Here is a 22,668-nt window from a genome sequence, read left to right on the forward strand (position 1 = left end):
AAAGGTCATAAATATTTATCGCGGAAAATTCTGAAAACATATACACACAGAATCACCCAGGAAAACCAGTATCAGTATTTTAGTGCCCTATATTATTTTTGTAAGTTTACATATAATAGTTTCAAACAAGTTTAATAAATACACATGATGTATATATAAGTCCATGTTCTGTTCTTATCACTACATCTTAAGCATTTTCTTATGTCACTAAAAATTCTACATAAGTGTAACTTTATATGGCTGCAAACATAAAATCTCATCTTGTGGTTGTACCATTTATTTCTTCATCTGTTCATTGAACATATATGATGTATCTCAAATGTCAAGAGCTGTGCCAGGTGCTGGCCATCTTTGTCTACACAAAGGGAGGTGGCCCACTCAGTTGAGCTCTAGCCCAGGTAGGTAACCTGCTCAGATGTACTCAGCTCAGTCCAGGTAGACAGGAGCTAGACTCACCAAGGCAGAACAGGTGCCTGAGGCCCCAACACAGAGGCCTGGTGGGTGGGTGGCTCTCCTAGGAGCCCAGATTACTGGGAGCCCAGGTGCGGGAAACAGAAGTGGGTCCCGGGCTAAAGGAAGCAAGTGGTCAAGGTTGGGTTCCAAGGGGACAGGTGCAACTCGTGGGCCCTTTTCAAATCCAAAGTCCCACCACGCCCCTGCAGATGGAGTGTGCGTCCAGAACTCTCTCTGTTCTGGTGCTCTTGTCCAGAGCCCGAGGTGACACTTCCGGGGAAACACATTTGGTTTCTGAGGCAGAGATTGGACTTTCAAGAGGAAAAGTGGCTTCCATTTGAGGATTGCAGTGACGAGAGGGCCCTCCCCTCTCAAATTCATCATCACGGCTGTAATTGGCAGAGATTGCACACGGATGTGAAAGGCTGCTGAAGGCCCACAGCAATTCTACTTTTATGGAATAATCATTGGAAGTTCCTTTCCCGTGACCTGAGGGAAGGCACTTTTCTAATTAGAAGAGATAATTTGGAAGACACCATGGGGAGGGGAAGACGGCTCTATCAGAGCATGGGTGTGAGATGCTATTCATGCCGTGTGGGGGGAGGGGAGACTGACTTGGATCTGGAGGCAGGATAGTGGGGATCGGGGGTGGGGAGGGGGGAGTGGCTAGGAGGAGTTTGGATCCTGTTTCCCAGATGCTTTCTCTTGTGCCCTGAGAAAAGTGACAACGGCTGTTAATGATAAATAGGACTGTGGCGTGCGTCAGGGGGCAAAAGGGAGTGGTGGGGATGGGGTGAATGGGTGCACACACCCCGCGTGCAGCAGCCACTGCTCCAGATCTAATGGGTCCAAAACACTAGATTTTCTAGACTTCCGAGAGAAGGCAGCAGCACATATTCGTATCTCTAAATATTAGCAACTCATTCAAAAAATCACATTAAGTTAACAAATGGAGTCTCTGTCTGTTAGTTAGCTGGGACGGGTGTGGTGGGCTGAGTAATGTCTCCCAAAGATATCAGGTTCTAATCCCCAGAACCTGTGAACGCATTGTATTATATGAGACTTTGCAAGTGGGATTAAGGTATAACCCTTGAGACGAGAGATAGATGGGTTACCCAGGAGGGCCCCAAATGCCATCACAAGTATCCTTGAATGGAGAGGGCGGGGGAATCTGACACAGAGAGGAGGCCTGTGGCATGGAGCCTTAGCCAGCAGCGAAGGCGCAAAGGAAGGGACACCTGGGCCCCCAAGAAGCTGGGAGAGGCAGGAAGGAGCCCCCTGGAGCCTTCAGAGAGTGTGGCCCTGCCCACACCCCGATCTTAGCCCAAGGAAACCCATCTTAGGCTCCCGCCCTCTGTAACCGTGAGAGAAAACTATCTGTGTGGTTTTAAGCAACTCCCAGCTGATGAGTTGTCACAGCAGCAGTGGAGAGGTGCAGAGGACAGAAGAAGCTGCTGTAACAGCTTCAGACATTCACATCCTGGGTGGTCCCTTCCTCACTCCTCTGCCCCAGGCCTGACGTCCTGACATCCTCAGGGTGGGGCAAGGGACCCAGCAGAGAGCTGGGTGGAGGCAGGGCCAGGCCTGGAGGCCAGCTGTCCCGGGTACCCTGATCCTGGAGTCCAGAGGGATGCTCCAGCCACTGGGCACCTCAGAACCTCAGGGTAGCCAGCTAGAGTGCAGGAGCCTGGGTCCTGGGGTGCCCAGAGGCTGGGTGCACCTCAGGAAACTTGGGCACTGACCCTCAGCAGAGGGCCCAGACCCTGCAGGGGAGCAGCCAACAGGAATAAGGGCCCGGCATGGGGATCAAGTCCCAGAGGCATGCCAAGTCCCCACGTGGTGTTCGTAGAAATCAGTGCAAGCAGGTCTTGCGGGAAGCCTTCCTTTGGAAGGATCCAGCAGGATGGCTTCCTAGGTCTGCTTCTTCACAGGCTGCAGCCTAGGGCCCCACCCCTACATAGGCAGGGCTGCGGCCCCACCCTCGCTGCGGGTTCTGCACAGTGCCCTGAGGAGTCAAGAGCTTGTGCCCTCGGTTTAGGCGAATGGACAGGGATGGTGGGCTGAATGGTGGCCCCAAAGCCCTGTCCAGAGGGAACCTGTGACCTTGGCCTTATTCAGAAACAGGGTCTTCGCAGATGTTAACTAAGCTCAGAACTCTGGGTGAGGTCATCTGGATGAGGTGGGGCCTAAATCCAACGATGAACATCCTTACAGTTCAGAGAGACACTTACAGAAGGAGAAGCCACATGAGGAGGGAGACAGAGATCTGAGTGAAGTGCCTACAAGCCAAGGATCGCCAGGGAGCCAGGACTGCCAGGAGCTGAGAGGAGCTGGAGAGAAGCCTGGAACAGAGTCTGCCTCAGCGCCTCCAGGAGGATTCAACCTGCCAACACTTTGATTTCAGACTTCTGGCCTCTAGGACAGGAAAAGGATAAATTGTGGATGTCTACAGCTACCCTGTTTGGGGTCATTTGTTATATAGCAGCCCCAGGAAACTCATACAAGAGGGAAGGGGGAAGGGGAGGAGGGGGGGAATTGTAAGAAAAAGGCCAGCGGCAGACCCCATGGTTGCTCGGCTAGCACCTACTCTCTCCATCCTTTTTATTAGTAGAACCACAATTTGTTTTGGATAGGAAAAAAAAAATTCTAAAGCGCTTCCTCCCTGGGCTGACCTTGAAGCTAGAAGTGGCATGTGCCCAAGATCTGGTCATTAAGATCTAAATGGAATTTTCTGGGTGGAATTTCTGGGAAATGTGTCTAAAAGGCACAGACTCAGCTAGTATATGTGGGGTTTGTTTTTGGTTTTTTTTTTTGCCTTTTATCTACTTTCTTTCTCCTACCTGGAATGAGGCCTCAATGCCTGGGGTCCAAGCAGCCATTGTGTGACCATGAGGTAGACTGTCACACAAGAGGAAGGCGGGGGCTGGAACTTAAATAAGATTGGGCTCTTGAGGGTGTCTATCATCCTCTGGATTTCATGTTCCATGAGAAAAACAAAGCATAATGCAGTTACGTCATATCAATCAGGGTTTTTTCAGAACTCTGAATTCTCCACCCAGAGAAGTAAGGGGGTCCGTGTTAGGAATAGGAGGACGCCACAACAAGAAAGACCAGGCCACCTTCCCCAGTGGACTCTCACCCAAGAAGGACTTGGTTGCCCATCCCGGGCCAAGAACCTTGCAGGTACACAGATGAAGCCACCAGCTCCAGAGGAGCCCCTCCAAACTTCCTCTCCCCCAGCAAAATCATTCACACTTGGCCAACTCACTCCTTCCAGCACAGAAACCTGGGCTATGTGGGCGGCTGTGATTTTTCAACTTGGAAGGAAGCGAGGCTTTCAAGCTTCCAGCTTGCCTTTGAGTCACTGATTTCCATCTGTCACGGCGACTTAAGCCAATATTCCGGGAGAGGAAGCCGCCCAAATGAAGAGGCTGCCGGTCACAAGATAATCTGAGAGGAAGAGGTTGGATGGAGACACCTTCAGGAAGTCAGAGGCTGTCCTCACCAGAAGGTCGGGCAGGACACCTCTGGAGACACACAGCAGCTGGCAGCCCAGATAAGGGGACTCCATCAGTAAGGGGACTCCATCAGTAAGGGGACCCATAGGGACAGGCCAGGCCAGTCAGGCCAACTTGCCCCCTAAAACCACCTAAGAATGTTAGATTTAAAACAAAGTAGCAAGATCAATTGTGAAAAAGCAGTAAGTATCTGACTTATTGATGGGAAGAAATTACTAGGACAAATTTGAAGAATAGAAGGGATCTGAGAGATGACTGAGTCCAGAACTTGCTTTTTCCCCTGAGGATGCTCTGAACACGGGGAACTTAGGGACACAGAGGGGAGGAAGTCAGAGGCCCTGATGAACCCCTGTGAGGGGCACATAGCCTCTGGGCGGGCTGGGGACCCACAGGCCGTGAACAGGTGTGGGAAGGAGGGGCTCTACTAAAGACCTTCCTTCTCCCAGCCCCTCACCCCCATGAACCTGGAGGAGGAGATGCAAACTTACCCTTCCAGGCCTCCAATGAGACCATCAATCCATGTTTTCTGAAGATGATCAGCACACAGCAAACATACTGGGATGCTCGAGAAGAACAGACAGACTCCAGGTGGTGGGTCCTTACACTCCCCTGGGATCAAAGAGGCATCAGGGGATTTTGCTGGTGGTCCAGTGGTTAAGAATCAACCTTCCTCTGCAGGGGACGAAGATTAAATCCCTGGCTGGGGAACTCAGATCCCCCGTGCTGTGGGGGTGATTAAACCCACACACAACAGCTAGAGAAGCCCATGCGTTGCAAAGACCCAGTGCCGCCAGAACAAAACAAAGACGCCATCAGTCTCCTCTCCTAGCATCACCCGGAAAGTGGGACTCCACAGTTTGCAGTGGAGAAACACACCCTACCCCCCATGACCCACTCGTCACCCACCAGGCTCCTGACAGTCCTCCGTGTGCCCGTGACCTTGACCACAGGCTTCACGGAGCGTGGGTTTGGGGGTTGAGGGGTGGCAACGATGGCAAGCCAAACATCCCACCACCCTGGCTTCCCTCTCTCTTCCCCGGTGAGAATTGAGGCCGATTTTATGCGCTTGGCTATTAATTTTAATGATTACAAAGCAGAGATAAAAGCAAGAGCCCCTGGTTTGCCTTTGAAGATAACGTCCCTCCCAGTTTCCGTTTTATCCACTCTCTCCAAACACAACGGGTAATTTCATTACAGACAGGTCTTTTAAGATTCCCTGGGGACTCAAACCAATAACATATTGTCAATAGCGGGAAGACTGACTGCCCTTCTGAAACTATGAAGTCATGAAGATTTCGCAGGACACGGCAGTACCTGTAAAATATATTCTCACTGAGACTAATATAATATTTGATAAATCTTCCCACATAGTACTTGTGTTCAACTAATATGAATATTTATGGGACCAAAGCAAGGGAGATAAGGAATGACTGGAAATATCTGGCAAAATGGATTTCCTGGTTCCTTCACTTTGTTAAGTACGTGGGGCCGTGGAACATCCCTCTGTCAGCTCTGTGCAGCTCTGTCCCTGGATTTGGGTCTGCTTGCTACCGGGGAGCAGGAATGGGGGATGTTTGGGTGCCCTGTCACTTCAAGGTGACCTGGCTCTGAGTAAAGCCTCCTGAGACCGTCAGGGTGGCCAGGGCCTGACGCCTCCACGCCCATGGCATCAGACTCCAGAGTCTCCCAGGAAATGCTTGTCCCCTGGGCCAGCCCAGCTCTGGGGGTCACAGGCAGGAGGAGACCTCGGAGGCTACACTCGGGTCCTTAGGGAGCTGAGAGCCTGGGTGGCCCAGAGAGTGAGGCTGACTCAGTGTCCCCAGCCCCACTGGGGACAGGGCGCAGCCCCGCCCTGGCCTGCTTGCTGCCCTCCGGGGCAGTGGCTGCCTGCCATGCTCAGGCTGGAGCCCCAGGACCTTGTGCATAGTAGGTGCTTATGAATGAATGAAGGGATGAGTGCATGAATGAATGGGCCACTGCAGACTCCCAAGGGAAGGAAACAGAATGGGAACCAGGAGTACTGCCCCTGAGCTCTGTCCTGGAAACAGTGACCTCCAGACAAAGAATGATGGATAAGCATGAGAGCTTCTGTTGACCTCGAAAAAGCAGAGTGCCCCCTCCCAGTGTGGCCCCCCAGCTCAGTCAGCTTAAGCTGCATAACAAGTACCACCAACAGGGGCCAAACAGCAGACATTTCTTTCTCATGGCTCTGGAGGAAAGAAGTCCAGATCAAGGCAGTGGTTTGGTTCCTGATGAGAACCCTCTCCTTAGCTTGCAGAGGGCAGCCTTCCTGCTGCGTCCTCAGGGTCCTTCCTTGGTGTGTGCATGCACAGAGCATGAGATTCCCATCCTCCTCTTCTTAGGAGGCCAGTGATCCCATCACGGGGGCTGCCTTCATGACCTCACCTAACCCTAATCACATGCCAGAGGCCCCACCAGGGTTAGGGCTCCAACATAGGAATCTGGGGGACACAGACATTCAGTCCATTGCATTTCACCCCAGCTCCCCAAATTCTCATTCTTCTCTCATGGAAAATACACTCACTCCATCCCAACAGCCAACAATATGTGAGTCATAGGCCCACTGTCAAGTGGGTTTGTGAAGATCCACCTGTCTGTCATCCATCATCCATCCACGTCCATACTCATCCACTCATCCATTCAAGCATCCTTCCTTCCTCCCTCCCTCCACCCATCCATAAGTTCACCCATCCATCCAGGGAACAAATATTTATTGAGAAAATGTTATGTATCAGGCATCATGCTACCCCATCTGTTCAAACTGCCCCATTTCAATTCTTTTCCTTCCATTGCCTTTGCTTACATTTCTGAGGAGTTACTATGTGTCAGGCACTTTCACAGGCATCACCTTGTCTAATCTCAAAATTCTTTCATGGAAGGGTGATCCTGTTTCCCACTTCACAGATGGGAAAAGCACAGCTCAGCAAGGAAAACTGGCCTGACATGGTCATCCAGTTGGGGTTTGGAACCAGGTGCATCCAGCTCCAGTGTGCTGCTCCAAACTCCTCCTCATCCCTCCTGACCTTCAACACAACCCATCAACACAGTGCTCCCTTTTGTCACTGATACTCAATGTCTTAGAGGACAGAGAATGCCATTTGGCTGCCTCTTTCCCACTTCACTGTAAATTCTCAGAGGAAGGCACCCAACCTCCGAGCTTTGGGCACCCCTCCTGTGCTCTGCACAACAGATCATGTTCTGTGAGTAAAGTGTTAACTGGATTAAGCCATCTCCCTGATCCCCCTTCTTCAACTTCCCGTGGACATCTTGGAGCATTGTGTTTTTCTGCAGGGGTGGGGCTGCATAAGAAACAGAACCACAGGGCTGGTGGAGTTGGGTGAGGGGAGGTCAGAGAAACTGTGGACAAGCAGAAACCAGAGCTGGTGCTGAACCAGGTCATCTGAGCCAGAACCACATGCCAGGCGTTACCTCCACGAGCTTATATGCTTCCTCCGCTTACTTCTAAGAATAAAACCAAGAGACAATTACTATTTCATCCCATTGTACAGGTGAGGGAACTGAGCAAGGCTGTGAAGGAACCTGCACAAGGCTGCAGGGAGCAGGGCTGCTCACCTGGGTGTTTTGACTCCACAGTCACATTGCAGCTGCAAGGCTCTGCCCCATCAAGAAAGATATAAACTTGTTTGCTTCCCTGTGTCCACTGCAAAGTGCTCAAGCACACAGAATATTAACACATTTTCCACAATATGCTCAAATAGTGTGAAAACAGTCCCAGGCACTTTCTGTTATTGTCTTTCTCTGGAATAAAATGGAAGCTTGCTGGGTTTCAGATGGGGGCTGCACATAGAATCGATTTGACTTAACTATTCTGTTAAAAGTAAAAGTAGTCCTTTCTGCTAGCGCAGGAGGTATCAGTCCTCACCACCGAGCTCACTAAGTTGATGTCTTCCCAGCTCATCATCGGGGAGGCGAGGTAGGGCAGGGACCCTGGCACCAGTGTGCCTGGGTCTCAGTCCCACTGCTGCCAGTGGGGGCTGACCTTGCTTGGCCATGGTCTCATCAGCAAACTGAAGATAGATTATCTCCTGCACAGGCTGTTGTGAGCGCCAAATGTGGTCACAGACCTCGAGCGCCTAGCATGGTGCATCCACCTTGGTTACTGTTACCGTCAGGTGAGTGCGAAGCATCTCAGAATGATGCCAACCGACGGCTGGGACTCAACTCTGGAGCTGTGAGCAACCTTTGTCCTGGGGTCTCCCCCAGAAACCTGAAGGCTGGGAAGCAGGGCTCAGGGTGTGGGAAGGAGAGCAGCCCTTCACCTGAGAACACTCTGCAAGAGGTGGAAACATCTACAGGGTGGAGGCAAAGGATGGAGGGGGTGACAGTGCCAGAGAGGAAGGGGTGTCCAAGATGAGGATCCCGGAGGAGGCACAGCTAGCCGGGCAGCCCCCCACCAGTGCCCATTCGCCTTTGGAGCCAGATGGATCTTTCCTAAACTTTCCCCCTGCTCCCCAGAAAAGGCCTGGGGATGAACCACCCTTGAAGGGAACAGGGGGAGGAGATCAGCTCCCCTCGAGGCTGGGAGGTGACAAGGCCCCTCTCTGCCCAGGCCCTTGCAGCCCCCTAGGCCTCTAGCGGCCTCTCCCAGGCTCCTACCTGCCCTGTGAGGGGCTCCCACCTTACAGACCAGGGGTTCTCAGCCCCACCAACTCAGTGTTCCTATTCACAACACACATCTGTAGTGGTCCTTATTCTGAAATAGGATGTAGATAATACATAACCAGACATATATTTTTTTAAAAACCCATTTAATAGTATGTGTGTGCTAAGTCACTTCAGTCGTGTCCGACTCTTGGCGACCCTATGGACCATAGTCCACCAGGCTCTTTTGTCCATGGGATTCTCCAGGCAAGAATACTGGAGTGGGTTGCCATGCCCCTCTCCAGGAGATCTTCCCAACCCAGGGATTGAAACCTCAACTGATAACTTTATTTGCTGCCTCTCTGAGAAAATGGAAAAAAGAGAACACCCCAGCTTCCACCCCACCCGGCTAGCTCAGCTACTGTCCCTCTACCTCAGAAGCAGGAGCAGGAGGAGCTGTCCGAGGTGCTGGCCAGGCCCCAGCTCCTGAGCTGGGGTGCCACCCTCTCATGGACTCCAGGATGGGCTCTGGCACCCAATCCTTCCCTCTCAGCTAATTCTCATCTTGGAAATAACCCCCTCTGTCAGCCCCATCTCCCTCTCCAGGACAGACCCTCATCTCATCCTCCTTCACAGGACTGGTTCTCAGTTGGGGGAGGAGATGCCCCCCGGGGAAATTGACAGTACTTCTCCACGTCCCACATTGCACGGGGGTCCCACCACCAATAGTCATCCAGCCCCCAAATCCACAGTGCTTTGCAGAAAGGCCCCATGTCTGCTGCTTCCAACTTCACCCCCCAACCCACATCTAAGCTGACTTTGTCCAGGTCACCCCCACCCTCGGAGCAGCAGTCAGCTCTCAGTGCTCATGGAGTGTGACCCATCAAAGTACTCAGCAGTGCTGGTCCCCTTGACTCCCAGGATCAGACACTGGCCTGCCTCACCTCTCTTCTGGCTACTCCTCATCTCCTGGTAGACTGTCCCAGCTCAGCCAACCTGCCTCTTCCCCCGCACTCACTCCCTAGTCTGGGTGAGACCATAAGGCTATGTGGGTTTCGATAACATCTGCATGTGGATAACTCCTGCTATGGGCTCAACTATGTCCTCTTAAAAGCTGTGCATTGAGGGGACTTCCCTGGTGGTCCAGTGGTTAAGAATCCACCTTGCAATGCAGGGGACATGAGTTTGATCCTGATCAGGAAACTGAGATCCCACATACCAAGGAGCAACTAAGGCTGCATGGCACAACTACTGAGCCTGCGCCCCAACTGGAGAGTCGGTGTACTGCAACAAAAGATCCTGCATGTCACAACCAAGACCCCAGGCAGTCAAATAAATAAGTACTTAAAAAAAAAAAAAAGAAAGTTGTATGTTGAAGACCTAACTTCAATGTGACTGTATCTGGAGAGGGGCCTTAGGGGGGTAATTAAGAATAAATGAGGTCACTGGGGGACCCTAAACCAATGGGGCTGTGGCCTTACAGAGGGAGAGACACCAGGAATGCTCATGCACACAGAAGAAGCCATCCACAAGCCAGGAGGGAGGCCTCATCAGAAATCAGCCATGCCAGCACCTTGATCTTGGTTTTCAAGCCTTGGGAATTGTGAGACCATGAATTTCTGTGGTTCAAGCCCTCCAAGTGTGCTGCTTGGTCACAGCAGCTCGAGTAGACTCATACAGCTCCCAGTGTGAGTCTCCAGCACGGACTCCCCAACCATCACTCTAGCCAACCCTCCAGCACATTCTGTGCCTCAGGACTCTTGCACTTGCTGGGCCTGGAGCTCCCTCCTTCAGATCTCTGCATGTCACATCCCCACCCTTACTTTCAGACTTCACTTAAAAGTCGCTCCCTAAGCAAGGTGAAAAGACAGCCTTCTGAATGGGAGAAAATAATAGCAAATGAAACAACTGACAAACAACTAATCTCAAAAATATACAAGCAACTTCTGCAGCTCAATTCCAGAAAAATAAACGACCCAATAAAAAAATGGGCCAAAGAACTAAATAGACATTTCTCCAAAGAAGACATACGGATGGCTAACAAACACATGAAAAGATGCTCAACATCACTCATTATTAGAGAAATGCAAATCAAAACCACAATGAGGTACCACTTCACACCAGTCAGAATGGCTGCGATCCAAAAATCTGCAAGCAATAAATGCTGGAGAGGGTGTGGAGAAAAGGGAACCCTCCTACACTGTTGGTGGGAATGCAAACTAGTACAGCCACTATGGAGAACAGTGTGGAGATTCCTTAAAAAATTGCAAATAGAACTACCTTATGACCCAGCAATCCCACTTCTGGGCATACACACCGAGGAAACCAGAATTGAAAGAGACACATGTACCCCAATGTTCATCGCAGCACTGTTTATAATAGCCAGGACATGGAAACAACCTAGATGTCCATCAGCAGATGAATGGATAAGAAAGCTGTGGTACATATACACAATGGAGTATTACTCAGCTGTTAAAAAGAATTCATTTGAATCAGTTCTGATGAGATGGATGAAACTGGAGCCAATTATACAGAGTGAAGTAAGCCAGAAAGAAAAACACCAATAGAGTATACTAACACATATATATGGAATTTAGGAAGATGGCAATGACGACCCTGTATGCAAGACAGGAAAAAAGACACAGATGTGTATAATGGACTTTTGGACTCAGAGGGAGAGGGAGAGGGTGGGATGATTTGGGAGAATGGGAATTCTAACATGTATACTGTCATGTAAGAATTGAATCGCCAGTCCATGTCTGACGTAGGGTGCAGCTTGCTTGGGGCAGGTGCATGGGGATGACCCAGAGAGATGTTGTGGGGAGGGAGGTGGGAGGGGGGTTCATGTTTGGGAACGCATGTAAGAATTAAAGATTTTAAAATTAAAAAAAAATAAAAAATTAAAAAAAAAAAAACACCCTGGAGGAATTATAAAAAAAAAAAAAAAAAAAAGTCGCTCCCTTCCTGGGGCCTTCTCCGGACGCATGATGGAGATGCCAGGGCCTCTCCCCTGACACTTCATCCTTCTGCCTTATTTTGCCCCCCTACCATGTATTCATGTTCAGTAGTCCGTTCAGTTTACTCACTGCGATCGGCAGAATCACGGACCCCAAAGGTGTTCACATCCCAGCCCCCAGAACCTGGGAAAATGTTAGGTTACATGGCAGAGAAAATTAAAGGTGTTCATCAGCTGAGTTTGAGCTGGATTATCCAGTGGGCCCCTGTGATCATAAGGACGCTTAAAGGTAGAAGAGGGAGGTGAAGAGGAGAGTGGGGGTTGGGATGTGGCTTTGGGAGGATGGCACAAAAAGGCGAAACGCTGCTGGATTCGGAGATGGAGGCCGGATATGGATGCAGGATATGGGTGCTGAACCCCCAGGAAGGGCAAGAAAACAGGCAGGAAAAGCCTCCACAGGGCACCCTTCGCAGGAGACCCATGTCAGCCTTTGACCTGCAGGAGCCTGAGAAGAATGCTTTCATCACACACCTCTAAACACGCTGTGTTCTCAGACCAGGATGTCTGCAAGAACCAGTATTTCTACAAATTCCTTGATCTTTCTGTGAACGGTACAACTACATTGCACTCCAGTGTCAAAAGCATTAACTCGTTACATACAAATGTCTAAAATATATGACTATTTTGGTAACTTCCTGTTGAGATTTCTTCCATTTTTAAAGAAATATACTTAGAGGCTCATGAACCAGCTGTGACCTGAGCCTCTCAACTTCCAGGAGGTCCTGTCTGGCAAGTCAGTCCACACACAATTGGGACAATCAGGACCTCCCCTCGTCCCAGCCATTGTTCCCCTGTACCAGCCCTGTGTCTAGCTCTGGGCACACACTGCCCCTATAGCCTTGAAGCCAAGCCTCACTTCTAACCAGGGTGGAAAACTCAGGGAGGAGGAAGGGGTCTACTCTGGGCCAGCCAGGAGGCTACTGGAGCGGCTACCGGGGCCAGGATCCATCACAGGCCGGGCACCTGTAGATCTTATTTCTCTGGCATACTGCCAGGCCCGGGATGGCATATTAAGAGCCATTGTACTTGGGCTCATTTACTTAAAAATAAAACCCAACAGCTGAGGCTTCTGAGCAAGGCCCCTCTCTGGAGGACCGGAAGGTCGAAGGTCACTGCCTTGAGCCAGGCCAGAAGTGGATGGCGGACCGCCCCCCCCCCATGAAGCAAGGCAGGGTGGGGGTGCTGGGGAGCAGCCCAGGGGTGTGGTCAATGCTGCTGCCTTCTTTTCAGGACCCAAGAATCAGGGCCATATCTGCACAAGTGGGTTATTCTATTTTTATTTGTGTTTTATCAAACTCAAAGCTTCAGAAAGCCTTGGAAAGAGCACGGATCCAGAGTCCAGCATCTCCCTTCATTGGTTCTGAGGCCATCAATCCACAACCCCAGGGGAGACCACTTTCTAAGACCAGGTGCTACAGCTCGGAGCCTCGAGGGCCATCTATGACAGCACCCCCACACTGGTCTTTCTTCCAGCCTTCCTGCAGTATCCATGTCTCTGTAAACCACTCAATTCATGTTACTTAATAGCCTCCTTTAAACTGATGCACTTTTGAATTAAGTGAATTTGCTTCTTAAATAAGTGATGTATTGATACGCAAGATAGGAGACCTCTATCCTTTGCCCAAAATGTTAATCAATAGAAAATGAAACAGCATTTGGCTATTAAAGTCTAGCTGGATACAGAGCCAGCCAAGGATGCTGAGCCTGGGGGTGGCACTAAAGGTAGATAGGCAAGTTCAGAACATGCAAGAGGCATGTTGCCATTGAGTTGAGACTGTCTTGGTACAGTCAGCAAGGTCAAAGAGGATGCATGGGGGACAGCCTTCAGAATGGCAATCTGCCTGTGCCCAGCAGGATCCCGAACTTCGGGCAGTGTGGGTTAGCCAATTGCACTGGACACAGGGATGACTCCCTTCACTCAAGCCAATTCTTTTTGCCTCTACAAGGTTCTGCTGAGGTTGGTGTTTCCATCATCCCCACTTTACAGATGAGGAAACTGAGACTAGAGGGGAGAGACTGACTTGCCTGAGAGGTGGAGCCAGGTATGAACCCAGCCAGTCAACCCCTATGTTCTAGACAGAAGGTAGGGATCTCCACGGGAGTTTCCTGGCCCCCAGGGGACACTTGACAACGTCTCATGCTGCAGCTGGAGGTGGGAGAGGAGAGGACTACTGGTATCTAGTGGGTGGAGGCCAGAGATGCTGCTCAACAGCTTACCAGCACCCTACCACCATGTGCAAAGATTACCTGGCCCAGATGTCAACAGCAACATGTTGAGAAGCCCTGACGAGGGACCCCAAGGCAGGCCACAGGCTGAGCAGGCAGAGAATCAAGACTGTCCTGACCCTCAGGTGGCTGGAGAGACTGTGTGTTGTCACTGTCATTTCGGTCCCTCAGATCTGCGTGAGATCACAAATGTGCTTTAAAAATCCAACCAGCTAGACAGAGGCACAGACTTCCATGGTTGCAGACGAAGTCCAAGCATTCCTGGCACACAGGACATTTATGGTGTGTGAGCACACCTTCCTAAGAGCACAGTCCCATGTCCTCCCTGATAGCCACACACCACTCTCCTCCTTCATAGTGCTCTCCACTCATGTAGGTTGGGCAGATCCCCTGGAGGAGGGCATGGCAACCCACTCCAGTATCCTTGCCTGGAGAAACCCCATGGACAGAGGAGCCTGGCAGGCTACAATCCATGAAGTCACAAAGAGTTAGACTGAGTGACTAAGCCCAGCACCACTCACGTGGGGCTGGCCCCTGCCCAGATGCCCTTCCCCAATCGCCTCACAACTCACTCACATCTGAGTTTGATCATCACAGAGGAGCTCCCCACCCACCTTTGGTGTCAGTGTCCCAGCACACACAGCCACGTGGTCCTCTGGTGGTCAGCACTCAGGGCATCATGGTTACACTCCCTTTGGAGGCTCCAGGAAAGGGTCCTTCCTGCCTGTTGCAGCCTCTGGAGTTGCTGGCATCCTTGGAGTGCTTGGGTTGTAGACGCATCACCCCAGGCTCTGTCTCTGCCTTCTATCTCCTATGTCTGTGTCCCTCTTGATCTCATAAGGACAATATTACCCTTACAAATCACTGGATCAGGGCCCACCCTACTCTAGTACAACCTCATCTACGTACTTCTGCAAACGGTTACATTCTGAGGTTCCCGAAGGACATGAATCTGGGGAAATGCTATTCAAGCCACACCCTATCTGAAGCGGGACCCCGTCCCACCCACCCACTCTCCGTCACTCTTCCTCTTGGTGGCCTTTCTTTCTGTCTGGAGTTGCCCTGTTCACACCACTCGTTGCTCACCTGCCTCCCTCCTAGGACGTCAGCCCTGAGAGGCAGGGACCTGCGTCTCCTTCACTCCTACACCCTGACTCAGCATCAGGAATATACGAGGGGTGAACGATAAGGATAAAGGAGATACTGCCTTCATTCCAGAGAATGAGAGAGCTTCAGCCTGCAGAGCAGTTTCCAAGGACACATCTCACCATGAATCAGCCTCTCCCCATCCCTCATTTGACACCTGGCTATCCTCCCTTCGAGGGTACCTGTGCTTTTTGAGAGCAGAACAGAAAAGCTGACCAAAGAGCAGAAAGCTGGATCCCAGGCAGTAATGTCCCCAGTAGGACATGGGATATGGAAGTGAATAGAGACTTATTTTTGTCAAGTTACCAGCCAACGAAGGATAAACCGTCCTTTCAGAAAATAGTGCCGAACCTCTGAAATATGCAAATTGCTGAGCTGAATTGTAAATGCAATCACTCAGCCCCAGCAGGCTCCCAAGGTGGGGGTCATGGTTGGCCTGAGTTATTCCTAGAAGTGGGGCCCCTGCTGGATTGCAGAGTCTCTGGATAGAGCTAGCCTCTCCAGAGTGAGATATGCTCCTCCCCGGGGAATTGCGTGAGGGGTGTTTATCTCAGGGTGAAGCACCCCTGCCTCTCATCGCCCCAGATGCCAAGGCCCAGGACTGCACAGCGCTAACCTCTGTGACCGGAAGTGGCTCCGGCTGTTCTAATATGGGTGGTTGGTGGTTGGACGGGGTCACAGGCAGACCAGCAGGCAGAGGAGCACAGGCAAAGAAGGGGGAAAAAGGCAAAACCAACACGCTATTAATCTTCTCAGGGTGAGTGAAATGTAATTGCAGGCAGCTCCCATGTAGGAGAATGGAAAAAGCCATTTGTGTCAAAAGCCCCCCCGCTGGCTGTGGTTGTGTAAAAGCCTGGGCTCTGGTTGGGAGCACCAACTATTTTTTCACTTTCTGTAGTAAATCAACAACAGTGGGGGATGTGAGACAGATGCAGGGGGAGAGGCCAGCCAATTAATGACCTGGGGTGGGGGCGGGGGTTGGGGGAGGAAATGGCCAACCAATTAATTGCTGCCATTCTGAAGCACGACCTGCCAGGACCAGTGATTAAATCCTGAACGAATGGCAACTATTTCTCCGCCACGGTAGCTTTGACTGCTGGGATCAGCAATGCAGGACGTTTTAACTCATAAAGCAGATTCGAGGAAGATGGAGGAAATTGATGAACTCGAGCTGGAAGGGCCCAGGAACCAGTGGGGAGCTACTTCTGGAATTAAAATTCGCAATGACTAGGGAAATCTTTCTGATGAAACACACACGCCCTGCAAGTGGAATATCTTAGGCGTCTTCAAAACCGAGCTGCTCGTGCATAGCAAAGGGCTTGAAAACCCTTCTTGTGAATTCAGCACCTTCTACGCCCACGGGCTCTCAGGAGTGGGCAGACTGGGACAGGCATACCGCAGAGGTGAGGAGTGGTCCAGAGGGGCAGCCAGCCCCTCGCTGTCCGCAGGAACCTTCCAGGCCCCTCTCAGACACCCACCCCGCCCCTCCTCCACCAGGCTCTCCTGCAGGCTCCACCCACCTGTGGCATTCATCCTTTGGTCCCTTGAAGGGCACTGATAGGGCATCCACCCCATGCCAGGGTTTGAGGCACTTGCTGTCCTCACATGGTTTGTGCTCTCATGTGATATTTGAATTCCCACGCCAGGTGGGGACCGTTTGGACACCTCCCCAAATTCAGCTTCTCAGCTGTGACACCTGCCTACCGCCAAAGCAAGCACCACAGTGCAGGAAAGACAGTTCCACACCGAGGGGTCTGTTCCCCCTGCAGCCCGAGAGACCAAGGCAAACACAGGGTGACTGCCTGGCATTCTCTCCATCTGCCTCCTTCTCGCCTCTTCCCAGGCACCTCCTGGTCTCAACTCCAAAATTCTTCGATTACTAAAACTCAGGGTGGGGACTTCCCTGTCAGTTCAGTAGTGAAGACTTTGAATGCAGGGGGTGTGGGTTCAATCCCTGGTGGGGGAGCTGAGATCCAATGGAGGAGAACAGAAAAAGCGATTCAAGTCAAACAACCCCCTCCACGCCTTATGGCCAAAAAAGCAGAAGGTAAAAACAGAAGCAATATTGTAACAAATTCAATAAAGACTTGAAAAAATAAAAACACCACTCGTGGTGCTCAGACTATTGTTAGGATTTCAGCTTCCTGATCTGGGCCCCCTGCAGTGGATGCAGCCTCAGGGACAAGTGCCCCTTAGCAATCTGACAGCCACTTCCCCACTCTTCCCACCCAATTCACACCCCCCATCACATCCCCTTAAGCAATACTCTGCTCCAGACCCGGGCTTCCCAAAGTGTGCAGTCAGAATCCTGGGAGGACCAGCACATGGGACAGGATTGTTGGCAGAAAACGAACGCAGCAGTAAATAACATTGACTCATGCCGTGAGACTTATCCCCTCTAAAAGGCTGTCTCAATCCCCTGATTTCTTCAAGGAGAAAGTCTTGGTTTCATGCCAATATATCCCCCACACTTGAGACTCTCCCTTCTAACAAAGAGAGGGCAGGTTTCTGGCTCAGAGCCTCTGCTGACAGCCCTGTCACGCTGGAATTAAAGAGCATGATTTTGTTTTCATTACATTCATTCGCCTAGTCCCTTCCTGCTTACGGGCATGGTGGTGACTTGCAAATGTCTTTTAAAATAAATTTATTCCAAACAAAAACAATCAATCGTTTAGAGAAAGATCCACTCACTCTCTCATCCAACAAATATTTCTGGAGCATGAACTGTGTTCAAGGTACCACCCAAGACCCTTGGCATTAGAACTATGAATAAAACAGACAAAAATTCCCACCCTCGGATGAACAATAGAACAGGTGTGGTGCACAATTTCTTTAGTTTGAGAGAGCAGGGCCAGCAAGTACCTCTTCCCAGTGGACGGGAAGTGGTGTTGGCAGAGCTGGTGGGAGGCGACCCCCACCTGAGATGTACAAGGCCATCACCCGATAGACCACAACTGGACCTTCTGTTATTTTAACTTGAACTTTTGTTAAGTTAAGAAATGTAGATTCTAAAGTAAGTATGCTTCTAGCAGCTGCTAACTTCCTAAACAACCTTGAGCAAGCCCTGCTGTCTCACCGGCCCTCAGCTTTTCCATCTGTACAAAGGATACACGGCTTTGACCTTTGATTGTGAGGGACTTGGCTGATTAGAGGGTCAAGTTAGAGGGAATTAACACACATGTGTCTGAGTTTTTAAAAGCAGCCAACCAACCCAAATGGAAACCTCCCCCTCCCATCCCCAGCTCGAATTCAGCCTCTGCTCCTAAGGGGTCATAGAAGGCAGAAGGGCTTGAACATATGACCAACTGAATGGGATTTCCTCTCCCTTCTCACTGAGCTTAAAGTGAAATTGAAAGTTGGTTGCTCAGTCCTGTCTGACTCTTTGCAACCCCATGGACTGTACCCCACCAGGCTCCACTGTCCATAGAATTCTCCAGGCAAGAATACTGGAGCGGGCAACCCAGGGACTGAATCCAGGCCTTCTGAATTGCAAGCAGCCTCTTTACTGCCTGAGCCACCAGGGGAGCCCACCGAGCTTAGAGGTTCTCCAATTCCAACTTCATAAGACTCACTGTGCCAGTTGCAGGCATGAAACCAGGATGCTGTACTTGATGTGCAGTTTAAGATATTTGGAAGGATGATTTTTGCCTATAAACATTTTTTCTTTTGCCTTGAGCACAAAACTTAGAAGCAAACTCTCAGGTACATACAGCGTGTGACTATATTGCATTTCCTTAAAGAAAATCCATGCCCGCCCCCACCCCCCGCCCCAGTCCTGTGAATTTGAATCTACACACACCATTAATAAGTCTTTGCTGAGTCAACAAGACATTTCAAGTAAAGGGCACTGGACCAGCTAAAGAAAGGCTGTGGGGGGTGTTGGGGAGGATGCTCTGTTTCTGGGCCCTGCTCCCCAGGGACAATCTTTCCTTCCCACCAGCTCCTTCAAGCCAGGAGAAGTGTTTCTAGGAAGCAGTCAAGGCAAAGGAAATATAAGCAATAAATCAATTTTGTTGGGGTTTCTCTCTCTCCTTTCTAATCTCAGCTGAATTCGTATCAAGCAGAAACTCCTAGGAATCCATATCCTATTTCTTGGATCTAAAACACAACAGACACTAGTGTAAAGGGCTGTGGCTTGCCTCCTCTGGGAAGCAAGCTCCTTGATGTTCTTCAAAATCCTTTAACAGAGGAATCTGTTCCAGTTTGAAGGGTGAGCACTGTTGGGCTTCTTATGAACAAAGGTCAACCAGTCCTGCACTGTCCTCTCCTTAGTGACCCATCCGGGCTGAGTGCTAGATTGGGGCTCTCTTGTCATGTCCAGAAACAAATACTGAATGACCCCTGGGTAAGACGCTATGCTAGGCACGTGGACTGAGATGGGGATGCAAGATAAAGAGTGGGATTGGTGGGAGAGACAGAACAGAGATTGGAGAGAGACAGAACAGTTGGGCTAAGGGATGGGTAAAAAAAGGAGAAGAGAGCAAAATTGATAGGAGGAAGAGATTTGGTGAAGGAATGAGGGAGAAAAGATTTTAAAAAGGAGAAAGGGGTGGGAAGAGGAGTAGGAAGAAGAGGGGAGGGAGGAGGAAGAAGCCAGGAGAAGGGAGGGGGAGAGGCTGGGGTGGGCCTGGGAATGACACTCCACTTTCCCAAAACACTTCATCCCCCATCAGTCGGTCGAAGGTCCTGGCTTTTCCTGCCTCCAAGAATCCCGGCTTCTTCTCACCTTGATGTGGGGGAGGGGGGAGAACAGCTCTCAGCGCTGAGCTGGCCGTCAGGATGTTACACAACCCAACATGCTGCCAATGTTTTTATATAATCCTCTACTTCTCCCCATAAAACAGACCATAACACCCTGGCAAACACACTTCAATAAAGCTGTGTGCTATTACCGGGGCACACTGCCTTCCTGGAGATGAATCACCACTGGAATGGTCAAGTGACAGCTGAACTAAACTTTTCTCCCCTCGTGGTTTCAGCTGAATAGGGAAGATCAGAAAAGCCGAGCAACCCACCAGAACTACCTCCAGAAAAAACCCAGGAGTTCAGGGGTGGTGAGAAGGCACTTGGGAAGCCAGAGGTTGTGCTACTCTCCCAGAGAGGGCGGGCATGGCTGCAGACAGCTCCCATATCCCGGGCATCACCAAGCCTCGGGTTCAGAGCTGCTGCTCCAAGGCTGGCTGGGCATCCAGAAGGAAATCCCAAGAGGACCTCCACATTGGACTCAGTGATGTGCGGAACAGGCCCCGTCTATGTAAGCTGGCTCCCAGACAGCTCCTGCTGGAGCCTGTTACTGATGCTTCCTAAAGAGCATTGCCAGGGGCTGCTGGTACAGAAACCAGAATAGCACAGGACAGAAGGGGAAAGCCTACTAATGGGGTAAACATAAACTTTCCTCTTTCCTCCTTGCACACTGGCACAGAGTAAGCCCAGGGAGCAGCAGTTGCTTTATTCTGCTCTACTGCAACCCAATGTGGAAAAGTACTCCTCCTCCCCCACCACCTAGCTCCATATTGGCCCTGACCCTCCTTGACTCCCACACTGACCCTCAGGGTGACTCACATCCGCTTGGGATGAAACAAGGAGTCCACCTCCAGGAGCCATTTCCTGTAGAAGCTTCCAAGGACTCCAGGTTCCCAGGCACCATGGCTCAGGGTCCATTTAGGTAATTAATATCTGCCAAGCCCCTGCCAGGACCTAGACTCTATTTGTCCATGAGTCACAGGTTCACAGCCTCATACTTGCCACAGCACCTGGTTGATTGAGCCCAGAGCATCCCCAGGATAGGGAACTGAACAGCTCCAGTGGTTGGGGCATAACTCTTTGCAACCCCGTGGATTGTAGCCCACCAGGCTCCTCTGTCCATGGAACTCTCCTGGCAAGAATACCAAAGTGGGTTGCCATTCCCTTCTCCAGGGGATCTTCCTGACCCAGGGGTTGAACCTAGGTCTCCTATATTGCAGGCAGATTCTTTACTGTCTGAGCCACTAGGGAAACCCACTTTTCTCCACCAACATCTAACGAACACCTCTGAAGGGCAGCATAGCCATCCTGCCTCTCTCCACTTCTTCCTCAAGATAGAAGAGTGAGTCTGGGCTTAGCCCTGATGCCCCACAGCTCCTGAAGCAGTATGGCAGACTCCCTTGCTCTTAGATCTGGGCACCACCTGCTCTTAACACAGGTCCTACAACCTCTAGAAGTTCTCTCAGTTCCTCAGGGAACAAGGTGGAGTCCCTTCATGTGTACTGGTGGGTTGGGGCACTCAAGTGTCCTCTGGGCACATAAGTGTATGCGTAGTCATTCAGGCCAGCATCCTCAGCTACACAGAGGCTGTATTCCCATCTGCCTTCTACCTGACTCACTCCCCAAGTAACAGGAACTCGATCCTAGCCCTGGTTGGCCACCAGGTCCCTGGGGTCCTCGCAGGTTGTAGCGCCAGGGACACAGTTCAACGTCCCAAGCCCGGAAACAATTCTTCCCCAACCCACTCTCCCAGCCTCTTTGTCCCGAGTGAGGCGCTGGCTCAGCTCACCATTCAGCTGGTTGTAGACTACCTCCTCCAGGTGGTCGAGGCGCTGCAGGATGGCTTCGCGCTCCGCCAGCGCGCCCACCTTGGCGTGCCGGCTGCGCACCCGGCGGTCGGCGCTGCGAACGATCTGCACCAGCCCCTCTGAGCGGTCCTGCAGGCGGCAGTACACGGAGAAGAGGATGATGCCCACGAACACCAGGATGTTGACCGTCAGCAAAGTTTTGATCTTCCTGGCCACCGCCATGAACGCGGTTGGAAGCTGGGGGCTGCCTCACCCGCGGGGCATCCCCGTCGGCCCGGTGGACACAGGAGCCTCCGCCTGGCCCACTGCTTCGGGGACCATGAGCCACCCCAGCTCGCGGCGGGCTGCGGGCTGGGGGTGCTGAAGGAGGGAGGCTGCGGGCCGGGAGCTGCAGGCAGGGGCTGCAGGCGGATGCTGCGGGAGGGCTGCGCGCTCTGCCGCCCCGCCCGGGAGCTGTCCCTTCAGCACCACCCGCGCCCTCTCAGCGCGCCCCTCTGCCTCCCGGGTTCCCCACGCGCAGGGGCTGCCCGGGGCCGTGGGCGCAGGGGGCACTCGGCATCCTCCTCAGAGGGGCGCGGCCCCCTCTCAGGGGAGGCGGGGAGGGCCTCGGGGCCCGGAGAAGCGAGGGAGGCTCGGGCCGGCAGGCACTCGGCTGGTGTGCGGCTCTTGCCCGCCCCGCAGCCACGGCGCCGGTGCGGAGTGACGCGGCCGCCCAGCTTATCAGCATGCACGCGGGGCCCCGTGCCCGCCCCCTCAGGCCCGCCCCTCCGGGACCGCCCCCTCAGGGACCACCCCCACCCCACCCCACCCGATGGGGCACGAGGTCTGGCGCGCGCTCTAGGCTCACGAACCGGGTGGGGCGGGGCAGGGCCTCGCGTTCAGGAGACCCAGTCCAAGGGCGTCCCGGCGGGTGCGGTGGGGCGGAGCGCGAGAACAATCTCTCCACACGCCCCCTCCCCAAACTTGACCAGCGGAAGCAGGATCTTGGAGAGTGAGTGTCTGGTCAAGGCGGTGTAGTCTGCATGGATGAGCAGGGGTAGGTGGGAGGGGAGGCTCTTTGTGAGAAGGAGGGGGGACAGTAGGGTCAAAGCCTCCTTGGTGGTTTGTCTCACCTTTCCCTCGCTCAAATTGAATC

The 22,668-nt window shown here is 51.9% G+C and overlaps 1 protein-coding gene across 1 annotated transcript in view; it reads right to left on the reverse strand.

Annotated features, from left to right (window-relative positions):
* Positions 1-22,228, reverse strand: part of GALNT9 (polypeptide N-acetylgalactosaminyltransferase 9) — a 121,427-nt gene extending 99,199 nt beyond the window's left edge. Inside the window, exon 1 of the mRNA XM_018061448.1 lies at positions 21,515-22,228. Within this exon, the coding sequence (XP_017916937.1) occupies positions 21,515-21,755 (241 nt within the window). The 5' untranslated portion in view covers positions 21,756-22,228. The remainder of the gene's footprint in view (positions 1-21,514) is intronic.

The sequence above is a fragment of the Capra hircus genome, chromosome 17 (assembly GCF_001704415.2).
Source record: "Capra hircus breed San Clemente chromosome 17, ASM170441v1, whole genome shotgun sequence".
NCBI classification, from domain to species: domain Eukaryota; kingdom Metazoa; phylum Chordata; class Mammalia; order Artiodactyla; family Bovidae; genus Capra; species Capra hircus.